This window comes from Lepidochelys kempii, chromosome 1 (genome assembly GCF_965140285.1).
Source record: "Lepidochelys kempii isolate rLepKem1 chromosome 1, rLepKem1.hap1, whole genome shotgun sequence".
Lineage (NCBI taxonomy): Eukaryota > Metazoa > Chordata > Testudines > Cheloniidae > Lepidochelys > Lepidochelys kempii.
The window spans coordinates 48877327-48890233 of record NC_136380.1 but is presented as its reverse complement, the minus strand read 5'-3'; the positions used below and the strand labels follow the sequence as shown (position 1 = coordinate 48890233).

The window sequence follows — 12907 nt, the reverse complement described above, 5'->3', positions numbered from 1 at the left end:
CTCCCCTGTGAAATCTGTATAGTATAGGGTAAAAGTACACAAAAGACCAGATTTCACTGTCTGTGATGTGTTTTTCATGGCCGTGAATTTGGTAGGGCCCTAAATATAAAGTTTTAATTCCTTATCTGTGAAGACCTATTTAATTCACAAATGACTCTGAGTACTGTGAACATACTTTATAGAACACTAACACTATTTCATAAAAAGTAGGTGTGAAAGCATATTATAGACAAATAAACAATATGTGTAAACATAAAATGTATGCCATTAAAAAGTCATAATTTATTAATAAGGAAATATGACCCTGTGGTTAAGGCACTGGACTGGAGGGTTTTAGGAGTCATGCCATAGATTTCCTATGTGACCTCAGGTAAGCCACTTACTTTCTCTGTGCCACAATTCTCTACCTAAAAAATGAGAAAATAATACTTGTTTCTCCCACCACAGTCCATCTTGTCTTGTAAACTCTTATGAGAAGGGATTGCCTCTTGCAATGTGTCTGTACAGGGTGTAGGTCTGAACAAAGTGGCCCTGACCTCAACTGGGGACTCTAGGCATCACAAGAATGACTCCATTAATGACTGCTTCTTGAAGCAGTTAGCCCTGGAACTCACAAGGGGAGAGGCAGCTCTTTATTTAGTCCTAAGTGGCGTACAGGATTTGGTCCAAGAAGTGAAAATAGCTGAACTGCTTGCTCATAGCGACCATAATGTAATTAAATTTAACATCCTTGTAGGGGGGGGAATACCAAAAATACCCATCACAGTAGCATTTCAGTTCAAAAAGAGGAACTAAACAAAAATGAAGAGGCTAGTTAAATGAAAATTAAAAGGAACAGTCACAAGAGTGAAATGCCTGCAAGCTGCATGGAAACTTTTTAAGAACACCATAACAAGGCTCAAACTATATTTATACCCCAAATAAAAAAAAACAAATGAGTAAGAGGACCAAAAAAATGCCACCATGATTAAACAACAGAGTAAAAGAGGCAGCTAGAGACAAAAAGACATCCTTTAGAAATTGAAAGTCAAATCCTACTGAGGAAAATCAAGAAGAAACATAATCTCTGGCAAATCAAGTCAATTAGGCAAGCCAAAAGAGAATCAGAAGAGCAACTAGCAAAAGACACAAAAACTAAGAGCAACATTTTTTAAAGTATATGAGAAGCAGGAAGCCTGCCAAACAATGAGTGGGGTAACTGGATGATTGAGGTGTTAAAAGAGCACTCAAGGAAGACCAGGCCATTGTGGAGAAGCTCAGTGAATTCTTTGCATCAGTCTTTGTTGCAGAGGATGTGAGGGAGATTCCCACACCTGAGCCATTCTTTCTAGGTGAAAAATCTGAGGAACTGTCCGAGACTGAGGTCTCAGCAGGACCAGATGGTATTTAGCCAAGAATTCTTAAGAAATTGCACATATGAAACTGTAGAATTACTAATTATGGTATGTAATCCATTGCTTAAATCAGCCTCTCCACCAGGATATGTGCGTGTGTGTGTCTGAAAGTTAAAGCTGGACTGGTGTAGACTAGAAATAAGGTGCAAATTTCTAAGTGAGGGAATTAACCAGTGAAGGAACAGCCCAGGATTGTGAGGGCACAAAGCTGCCTTAAAACCACCACAGTCAGTGGCATTGGAACAATTTTTATAGTGGGGATGCTGAAAGCCATTGAACAAAACTGCAAACCCTGTATATGATGGAAACCACTTCAAGCCAGGGGCACTCCTAGTTCCAGCACCCCTGACCATAGCCCCTTCCCAGTCCACCCCCAAAGACTGCACACCCTGAGTTTTAAATATCAACTACTGTACTTTGCATATGTCTGCAGGAAATTGTGTATCTAATTAGAAAGCATTTTGCTTAATTTTAGTACAATAGAATTGGAATATAACCAAACTGACCAGAAATATCAATCTAATTGTTATTCACAACTTGAAATACACTAACAGGCCACCATTTGTACACTACATAAAAAACAAATATTGAAAACATTTTTTAAAAATATCAATAGACAGGTACCTGAAAAAAGTGGAAGGGTGAGCTCAGGATACATCCTTGCTAGCTCATATGAAAGAAGTGCCAATGAAACACTGTAAAGAGGTGGTAATGGGCCATGTGTACCATACAGGATACTGCCAGGTCTTTGCTCAGCAACTTTCTTTGAATAAACAAAAAGCTTTGCCTCAAGAATCTACAAAAGAGAAGAAAGTGGGCAATGAAGTGAAAGGATTTCATTAATGCACAAAACTTTCAAATTTCAACTTTAAACAGATTAAGAAATCACATAAAGGTCTACATGTTTCACAGTAAAATTTCCAAGTTGCAGAAATATTATAAATAATCATTTGCTTTAAATTTGTATACAAGTAATCACGGCAGCATTTATGATTATTATTATATACTATATTTATTACTGTAGCACCTAGTCGTGGTTTCAAAACAAAAAGTAAAAAACCCCAACCAAACTGTAATACATGGTAAGAAGTTAATGGTGAAAACGATAGGGCCACTTGCATTTGGTTACTGTTTTAAAGGAGATTTTTTTTTAAGTAGCTGATACATGCCTGCATAAGTTGCATGGAAATTTCATAAATCTCTCTGTTGGTGTCAGACGCCTTGAATAGCACTAGGTTTAAAAGTGTCACTATATCAAAAGGATAGTTCCTGGAAGAATAAATAATACATTTTTGTCAACATTAGAATCTCAGTTTAAATTCACTCTGATTTCCTATGCGTAAAAATGATATAAAGAAAAATATCACCTCTGTTTTTTCCACTCCTACACCAGACTATAGGAAAGGGAGTTATTTACTTATGGATACATACTCCGGAGTCAAGTGGCCATCTGGTGAGGGAGGGATGGACAATTACCTTGAGACAATGCTTAGCAATGCACTGCAATTGCCTATTCCATAAACCTAAATTCTTTTAAAATATAGTATCTAATTTTTTATAAACTAATTCCCAAGAGCAAAGATGGTTGGGCAGACAGTTTCCAGGAATAAAATATTCTTCAAGCAATTCCACTGACAGTTAAAATAGCCTCTTCTGGAAAAGGATATATTCCTCAAATTGCACATTCCCAGACATTAAAGTCAAAGAGAACTCTCTATCAGATTGAACAGTTAGTGAAGGATAAACATGAAGAATGGGAATGCATTGGCTCAACAAATGACACGCTCTTGCTGAAGAAATTCCACCATCCTACGTATTCAAAATTTAGTGTACAGTGGATAAATAAGAGCAGGGTCCTGAAGGCACCATTGCTAGAAAGGCAATTTTCCATGTAATGTTATTTGGTCTTGCACAAATCTAGATTGGAGATTTCTACCCTTTTTCCATGTAGATATGTAAATACACTACCTTAGTTTTAGCCAACATAAAATTGTGGAATTTGTATATCTACCACTTCGACCATAACGAATACAGAACTAAGAGCCTGTTTACACTACAATTACAAATGAGTCAGGGGATCTGATTACAAGACAGTTCCCTCCAGACTTACTTACAAGATTGTTCCAAATTGTAGACATGATCTTAACCATGTTCAGTAACTGACCTACAACCTTCTTCATTATCTTGTCTATTAGGCTGAGTCTTCACATGCAGATTTAGGATCCATTATTCACCACCACTGCAGCTCCACCAGTGGAAGCAATGGAAGCTATAATATAGACAGGACTCAGGAGGTTTTTACCACCGAGATTAGGGCAGACAACATGATGGTAAAAAATACCTGAATCCTGTCTACATTAGAGTCTCCACCACTGTTATCAGTTGAGCTGCTGTGGCAGTGAAATGGAAGTTCTAAATTACCTAGCGTAGACAAAGGCTGCTGGGTTGATGGATGGACACAGAGTGATTTCTGGGACATCTTTACTAACTCCACATACTAGTGTACCCCAGCTCTACTGCTCCATGTCAGTCTATCTGGTCCTTCCCCAACCTGGTCCCTCCCACAGTTCACAAAGTTCAAATAATCCCCACCTGAGGGAGCATCTTGAAAGAGGAAACTATCAAGGGTTACAAAAGCATGCCTAAGAGAATCCAACACAAAAATCTAAAGATTAGGATAAAACAAGATTACATTAACAGAATAATTATACTGTAGAGTACATTGATACAAAATAGAAAAAACTAAGCTACATGAAAAATAGCAGTGAAATGGCCAATAAATATGTAGTTAAAAATAAAGAACACTGGCTATCTGGTATAGGCCTCCTTCAAATGAATTTGACAATCATATGAATCGGTCTGGTCAATATTTGCAAACCTGTGGTCCTATCATTAGTCAATGAAGTCCATATTTAGACACCTAAATAAATGGTCTGATTTTCAAAATGGTGAGCATCCAGCAGTTTCCTACTATTTAAATAAATGTTCTGATTTTTTTAATGTATATAAATAAAGATTCGGATACCTAACCTTTAGCCTCTCTTATACAGTATGATGGAGACTTTATAGTTTTGCCTCAAGGAAAAAGACTTAACTAACTAAGATATCAACTGACTAAGATATCATTTGCCCTTCCCACTTCATCATCAAAATGCCACTGGCCACACTGTTGCCAAAGGATATGCCGTCCAGGAATTTGAACTCAAGTAAAATCCCTGTAATTACGAGTTGAAAAGAAATGGAAGAAAAGTGTAAATAAAGTGTATGTTTTCAATTACTCCAGTATTCCAGTCTGTAGGGACATGATTAGTGAAACTCCAGAACACATTATTTACAGTATCACAATAGAAATGTAGCATGGGAAACCATGGGCTGGGACAAACTGAGTTTTTTAATGGAGAGGATTCTTTGTGGAAAGAGAGGCATAAGTTATGCAATACTACATTGCTAATTTACAGCTGGATTAAGCGGAGGTCCCCCTACACTTATTGCTACTGACGAAAGGATGGAATATGGGAAATTGCCAACCAGTTTTTAGTATTAGCTAAACTCTCAACATAGCTCCCCAAATAGGCTGAAATATGAGTTTCTTCTTGAAAATGATCATGCATTTTTAACTATTGCTAATGGCACATCAATGAAACCGTTTCCCAGGGCACTTAGCCCTATCTAATAAAAATCTGAGGAGAAAAGACTGTAGGTGAAGGGCTAGTATTATTGTGTTTTCTTTTAAGATAGCAAAACTGAATCTCAGAAGCTACTAAATCTACAAGCATAAAATTCCAATCATACTTTTTAAATCTCAGGGCAATGCAGCTTGTACTTGCAGCTGTTTCTATAAGAACAAAATAGTGTTTTTTAGAGATATACCAAATTCTAAAATACTTAACATGTTTTGAAACTTTGCACTGTCCCACACATTACTCTCTCAAAACATACTGATCAGACATCTTGCCAAACTGTTTTTGTCAAGAACTCTCAGTCTAAAATATATCAGCACTCCAAATGCCTAGTCAGATGAAAACTATCCTTTATTTCAAAATAACTGTTAAACCTTTTTTCCACTTTAATCCTGAAAAGATACTAAGAAAAAAAAATGTTTATGCAGGACATATACAAAAAAACAATGTTTTGTGCTCCCACTCTGTTAACATCATTGATAATGTTAATCCGAACACAAAAGGTAAGGAAACTCAGGTCAAATCCAAGGGCAGTTAGAAAAAGGACAAAATAATTGTTTGGCAAATGACAACACAGAAAACTTTTATTTTCATATTATTTAGTCTGAAGGCATTGGAAAAATCCATCAAAAATTGTTTTGGCACTAGGTTTAAAAATGGTGTTACAAATAAAAAGGTTTAGGCCCTAGTTTACCTTTCTGCGCATGGAAGGATCAGAAGTTCAAACGCCTACGCAGCAACAGGAGACTACAAGGGGCAATTTATCACATGCTCAAAAAATGTGCCTCAGGCAGGCCTGTAAGAGAGTGACAGGGATGTGTAGCCTCAAAACATTGCGTAAAAAGACATGACATGGGAATGCTAGCTGCAATTCCATACAGAACTTGCTCAACATCCTGGCCACTCCCTTGCAGACTTGATCACATACACAGATAAGGCAGAGATTATTTTTTTAACCTTTCCCCAATACTGTGCTGACTTTGTCAGTATAAATAAGCATGTTTGCAGACGCATTTCATGTGATAAGAGATGCTCTTCCAAACTTTTTGCATCTGGCCCCAGATCTGGTGCCTTTTCTCCTGTTTGCTGCAAAGTCACAGAGGTGACTGTTATTCAGTGGATGGTCTAAGGCAGTATAACACTTGGCTGTGCAGATGCTTCACCATTCCCATTCACATACATGAGTTTTTTTCTGTGTCTTTCATAGCATGCAACCCAGGGCAATATAGCAACCAACAGTAAACACACTTACAGTTTCAACCATTATTTTTAAATTTAATGGAAAAGAACATTTAGAATCTGTTTCCAACAGAAACAAGTAGGATTACACAAAATATCTGGTGAGTAAACATCTTAGAAATAGCAGCCCTGATCTTGTTTCACACTAACTGCCTCAGGGACAGTCTACTTCTAGGTTTATTAATACCTGCTTCCGCACACAGTCGCAATGGCTTTGAAGCACCCAGAAGCAAGCTGGTATGATCCAGTATAACACCGATCTATAGCCCAGTTGAAAAGATTTACTTGGTCCGGATTTAGTTCCAGCAATAAGACTACAACTTCACATCCAAGCTGATGAACCTGAATACACACAGAATGCCAATTATTATTTTCTGTAAAAAATAAAAAAGATCCTCCCAAGGTTTCTTAAAATTATTCAGGGAGATAGACACAAAGTCACAAAACTAACCTGCCTTTTACATGAAAAAAAAAAGGACCATGTTTATTGGGCACTATGGAGAAAAATAAAGTGGAGCGTTTATCATAAATACATTTTATGTATACCACAGATGGGATTTAACTCAGTTGTGAATAGTCCACACTTCATAAAAATATGTCTTGCACAAACCCCATATATGTTAAATATATTTTTTAAAATAGACCTTCAAAATAAGGGTCAAAGCATAATATTATGATTAATATCCTGTGTTAGGAGATCTGGGTTGTATTCCCAGCTTTAACACACACTTGCTGGCTGACCGTAACATCCATGTGTCTTTGCTATACAACCTGTAAAACATAGATACTGCTAATTTTCTACCTCAGAGGAGTGCTGTGAGGCTAAACTCATTCATGTTCGTTAATCCTTTAAGTAAAGCTTGGAGTACATCTTTCTGTTTCTTGGATTGCAGATAATGTAGAAGCAAAAGGTGTTGTGCCAAACATGAGGTAACACTATTTTGGATCTCACTATGATGGACAAAGATGAAATTAATCATTGGACTGGAGGTTAGTGGTTATCTAGGGATGAGTGGTTATGATGTGATTACATTCAATAGGGGCAAACAGAGGATAGTCCCACCCATAATATATATATTTGGAGCTTCAAAAGGGCTAACATTTCAAAGCTGAGGAAAATTATCAATGAAAATGACTGTGAAGAAAAATTTAGACAGAAAAATGTGAATGAAAACTGGGAATTCTTTAAGAAGAATTTATTAGATGGCAAAAAGCCATGGTTACACAATCAATATGTATCAAGAAACAGAACAAACTTGGCTAAAAGCCAATCTTTGTTCAGCGGTAAAGTGAAAGCAGCAATTAGAAATAAAAAATCAATATGTATCAATTGGAAAAAGGGGGAAATAGACATCCATCAATATAAATTAGACATTATGAAGTACAAAAAAATTGAAAAAATAATAAAACATCAGAGAAAAATCCATATTTGGCTGGGCTAAGGACAATAAAGAGATTTTTAAATGTTAGGAGCAACAGAAAACTTTGCAATCATTCAATTATTTAATTGAGATGGAAAAATTATTAATAATGATGCACAAAAAGCAGATGTGTTTGTGACAATCAGCATTCAATAAATATTTCTGTTCTGTATTTGGAAAAAACAGGATGAAGTACTTATATCATATGATAATGAAGAACTTTTGAGTTCATTAGCAACTGAGGAGGATGTTAGACAACATCTACAAGGGATAAACCCTTTTTGATCAGCAGGCCCAATAACTTGCACTCAATAGTTATAAAAGAGTTAGCTGAGGAAATCCCTGGCCTGGTGATTAAACAGTAGGAATATAATTAATGCCAGTCAGTCAACAGTATTTTGCAGAAAACAAGTATTGTCAAACAAATCTGATTTTTTTTTTTGGATGAGATTACAAGTTTGGTTGATAAAGGTAACTTTGTAGACTTCTGTAAGGTGTTTGTCTTAGTACTGCATAATATTCCGATTAAAAATTAATACTGTACATATAAAGCACATCTTAAATGGATTAAGGGCTGGCAAAATGCTGATACCTACAGAATGGAATGGGGGACTATATCATGGAAAGCAGTAACTCTGAAAAGAATCTAGGGGTCATAGTGGACAAGCACCTCAGTATCACATCTCAGTTCAATACTGTGGCAAAACGGAATATTGAGATCATTGGATGTACAAACAGGGGAGCAGTGAGTGATTTTTACCTCTGTATATGGCATTGGTGAGACCAATACTGGAATACTGCATCCAATTCTGGTCTCCACATTTTAAAGAGGATATCGAAAAATTGGAGAGGATGCAGAAAGAAGACTGCCACAACAATTATTCGAGGGCTGGAGAAAATGCCTTATCATGAGAGACATAAAGAACTCAATCTGTCAGTTTATCAAAAAGAAGACTGAGAGGTGACTTAATTACAGCATGTAAGTATCTTCATGTTAAATAGAGGAGGATTAAGCTACTGCGAATTTAGGGCACTTTACTTCTGAATGAGAGCATCCATATCTATCCAGATTTATCAGGCCATTTCCAGCAGTTGACAAGAACCTATGAAGAACAGTGTGTGTGTGTGTGTGGGGGGGGTAGCTGCTGGAAATGGCCCACCTTGATTATCACTACAAAAGGTCCACCCCCCCCCCCCCCGCCAGCTCTCCTGCTGGTAATAGGTCACCTTACCTGATCACTCTTTTTACAGTGTGTATGGTAACACCCATTGTTTCATGTTCTCTGTGTATATAAATCTCCCCACTGTATTTTCCACTGCATGCATCCAATGAAGTGAGCTGAAGCTCACGAAAGCTTATGCTCAAATAAATTTGTTACAGATACAGATTTTTGTGGATACAGATTAACACAGCTGCTACTCTGAAACCTCTCTTCCCTTTATCATCTAACCAGAAATGTCTTTAGGGCACAATCATTTTAAATGCAAAAATAATCCATCAAATTAGTACTCATGGAGTTATTTTCAAACACCAACAAGTCAATAAATATTTGGTTGTTACAGATCCAGGCTATAAGGTAAAGACTCCATTTTTCCTAAAATTAGTAGGTTTTTTGCCGCCTTCTGAAGATCTGCCCACACACATTGACTCACTCAGATTTGCCTCACCAGCAGCTACATCGCTGAGCAGGAAATGATTTTACATTCTTACTTCACAAGACCTGGAAGCAGGTGGGATGGAAATACTCCAAACAGAAAAAAAATACTTTTTGAGATCATACTGTCCTTGACCTTTGTATTAGTAATGGATGAAAAACCTAAAATATTGCTGCAAACCAGTCTGAGCCTCATAACAGAACCCTGCTTAGTTTAGTATGCTACACGAACTGTGTGTCCTGAAATAATAAAATTCCTTTTATTACTTAAACGTTGCTGTGATACGGTTCATTATGCATTTGTATTTGAATACTGCATGGATCTATTGTTTTCTGTTCAAAACAAAGGTCACAAAGCCTACAGTCATACAGACAGGTTTCAGAGTAGCAGCCGTGTTAGTCTGTATCCGTAAAAAGAAAAGGAGTACTTGTGGCACCTTAGAGATTAACAAATTCTAAGGTGCCAGAAGTACTCCTTTTCTTTTTACAGTCACAAAGTGGACTGTATTCAACAAGTACAGAGTTTAAAATCATTTTAAAACCATACATTATTGATGAGGTACTTACTCGTAAATCTTGACAAGCTAGAATGTTATCAAGCCATTTGTAAAGATAGCCATCAGGGGAAAGACCCACATTGTCAAAAACAGGGCCACAGCAGAGTACAGCTGACATTGCCTAGTAATACAGAGAAATCTGTTTAATTTAACGTTTGTGAATGTGTATAACAGACTGTGCTTGCAAGACATTTCCAATTGCTACCTGTTTTTAGTGAAATAGTGCTTTTTTGCTAGATTTCAACATTTACATTGATCTAGAAGGTAACTGCATTAATTAAAATAGGTTAATTATAATTAAAAACTGCATTAATTAATTCAAATGCTGAATTAAAAAATTAAGCACATTAAAGGAACAATGCAATAGGAACACTTTGCAAATGCTTCAAAATGTGTTTTGTCATTTCAGCCAATCTGTTCTTAATGAGATTATAAAACCTATTAAACATTTAATTAGCTTCATGTTCTCTGTCTAAATTAAAATTGTTTTATATCATTTGATGCAGCATATACTGGTACACAGAACATTATTTCCCCAGTTTATTTAGGAGCTTGAGTTGCAGCTATTAGAGCTGGACAAGACTTTTAAAACTATTGAGTACATCCCCATATAAGTGCAGGATATAGTCCTTTGGAAATAGGATGTATCAGATACTGAACTGATATTGCACTTGATCTTAGGGCCTGATATCCTGCTTCCACTGAAGTCAGTGCGAGCCTTTTCTTACTGAAAATCTAAATAATAAAACAAAATTTCACTCTATGTGGGCAACAAAGAAGTATACTATGAGAAATAACTTTAGATTACAATTTTGGAAAGAAAAATAGGAATTTTTAACTTTCTAGATCTCTCTCTCTCTCTCTCTCTCAAAATAATCAATTACTTTAAATAAAAGGAAACAAATAACCACAATATCTGCCTCTTTTACATTTCTAAACTTAGGCTTTGTTGTTGTAATCTGTTTTACCGAATAGATCACTTTGCATAGTGGAAGGAAAATATGCTATACCTTTAATGCACAATACTGGTATCTTGTAATCTGGTGATTTCTGTCACTATAACGATCCAGTGGTGTAAACATAATGCTGAAAGGTCCAGCCCATTGACTAAATAAGATGAAAAGGTGGTGCCTCAAGCTTTGCTGAGGGAAGAGAAATCTCCGATGGTGAACTAAGGGAATAAAAATAAAATTTGTCATGGTTTGCTAAAGTAAAATAAACACAATAGAAATAGTCAGTCAGTGCCCTCTCCCAATGGCAGTGATATCACTAGTGATAGTATATGAATTTCATACTTCCATGAATAGAAAGTCTTTCCTTATATTTGAGGATACACTTAGTTCAAAGTAGCTAAACATCTTTTGTCAACCTAATATAGTTAATAAGAGACATTTTATTTTCAAGAGCCTTAATGCTTTGAATGAACATGTGTTTATATTTTATAATCATGTCTGGGTACACTAACTTTAGAATCAGGGTTTAGGAGTTCACTGCCTCAGGTACTCCTTTCATGGTAAACTCCTACCTACGTGATATTTCCAGGTATTTCAACACAAGCCCTAAGAGTGGATAAATGCTTGTTGGATCATATTAAAGAAGTTCTGTATTAAAATCACAAATGAGTTTGGTTCCCCAGAGTTTAAATTCCAGGGTATTACTAATTAAGAGGTCTCTTGGTTTTTGGTACTGTTTCTCTCCCTCTATGTATGAAACTTGCAAGCTGCTAATTGTGTTAGTACATTCTAAGACAGAGTCTGTTCTCAAAGCAATTCACAGAGAGAGAGACTCAAAGCAATACTCTAACAACAGAAACAGCACCCAGAGACTCCCCACCCTTTTGTTGTATTAACCATTGTGATTAAAATAGAGATAGAGGATGTATGTGGATGGATGCTTGGTGTGGATAATAACTGAATGATCAGGGAGGTGCCAGCCTAAGAATCCAGTGTCCATCGGCTGAAGAAGGCGTCAAGTGGAAATAACCAGAGGACCCCACCCAGAGGGCAGACTGGAATCCACCCAACAGCCTCAAGAATGGGAGAACCAAAGAACAAGATAACATCTTGGAGCCGTCAGGAATGTGCTATCTGCTGATTGATTCAGCAACAGCATGATGAAGCAATTCCCATAGACTGGCATAGGAAGAAATTCCTATAAAAATAGACTCTAAAAAGTGAGAACTTTGGGGTCTGATTCTGCAAACCAACTTCCAGGAGCATCAGATGAGCATCTGACAAGGCCCTGCTCCCTCCTCATGTCCAGGCCACCTGGCCAGTGGCTTGGCATGAGCAACTCTAAGGCTGGTAACTATGATAACAACCTTGCAGAACCTGTGTGTGTGTGTGTGTGTATGTTTGTATGAATGAATGAATGTGAGAATAAATTTGAGATTGAATGGAATGTTATAACTATAACTAACTGCTTACTATGATTCTTTCTGTATTCACAATAAATGTGGTATTTTGCCTTTTTCCCTTTAATAAGATCCGGCTGGTTTTTATTTTATTGGTACAACATGCTGTCCTACTATAGTAACAGGTGGAGATAGGAAATAGATCAAAGCTTTTATCATATCATTCCTTTATAAAGAGGTTTGGTAGGCTAACTCAAATGCTAAGACAGTTCCTGAGCAAAAGAAAAGTATCTATTAATGCTAAAAAAAAATGTGAGAAAAAAATTCAGAAGTTTTCAAAATTCTTCCAACTCAAAACAGGATGGAGGATAGGATCTCTCAGATGGCAGACAGAGACTAGGGAGAAACCAATTTAACAGGGAAGAAATTACCATTCTTCAACATCCTTGTATGCCAGCCCAAAAATAGGAATTTCAGATAGCAATGTCCAATACAAAATTAAACAGTGTATAAATTCACCCTGTGGGGCTGAAATGAACAAGAGAAAATTTTCCTAACTCAGTGAAAAGTGAAAATCCATAAGAGAAGGAAATGACAAAAAGGTTTAA

The 12907-nt window shown here is 36.6% G+C and overlaps 1 protein-coding gene across 11 annotated transcripts in view; it reads right to left on the bottom strand.

The window, feature by feature from the left end:
* Positions 1-12907, bottom strand: part of FRY (FRY microtubule binding protein) — a 372765-nt gene that overhangs the window by 112735 nt on the left and 247123 nt on the right. For all 11 annotated transcript variants that reach the window (XM_073341316.1, XM_073341299.2, XM_073341325.2 and 8 more), the window contains 5 exons: positions 10957-11117; positions 9957-10067; positions 6501-6655; positions 2564-2663; positions 2019-2190 (listed from right to left, as the gene is read on the bottom strand). In XM_073341316.1, the coding sequence (XP_073197417.1) occupies positions 2019-2190; positions 2564-2663; positions 6501-6655; positions 9957-10067; positions 10957-11117 (699 nt within the window). The remainder of the gene's footprint in view (positions 1-2018; positions 2191-2563; positions 2664-6500; positions 6656-9956; positions 10068-10956; positions 11118-12907) is intronic.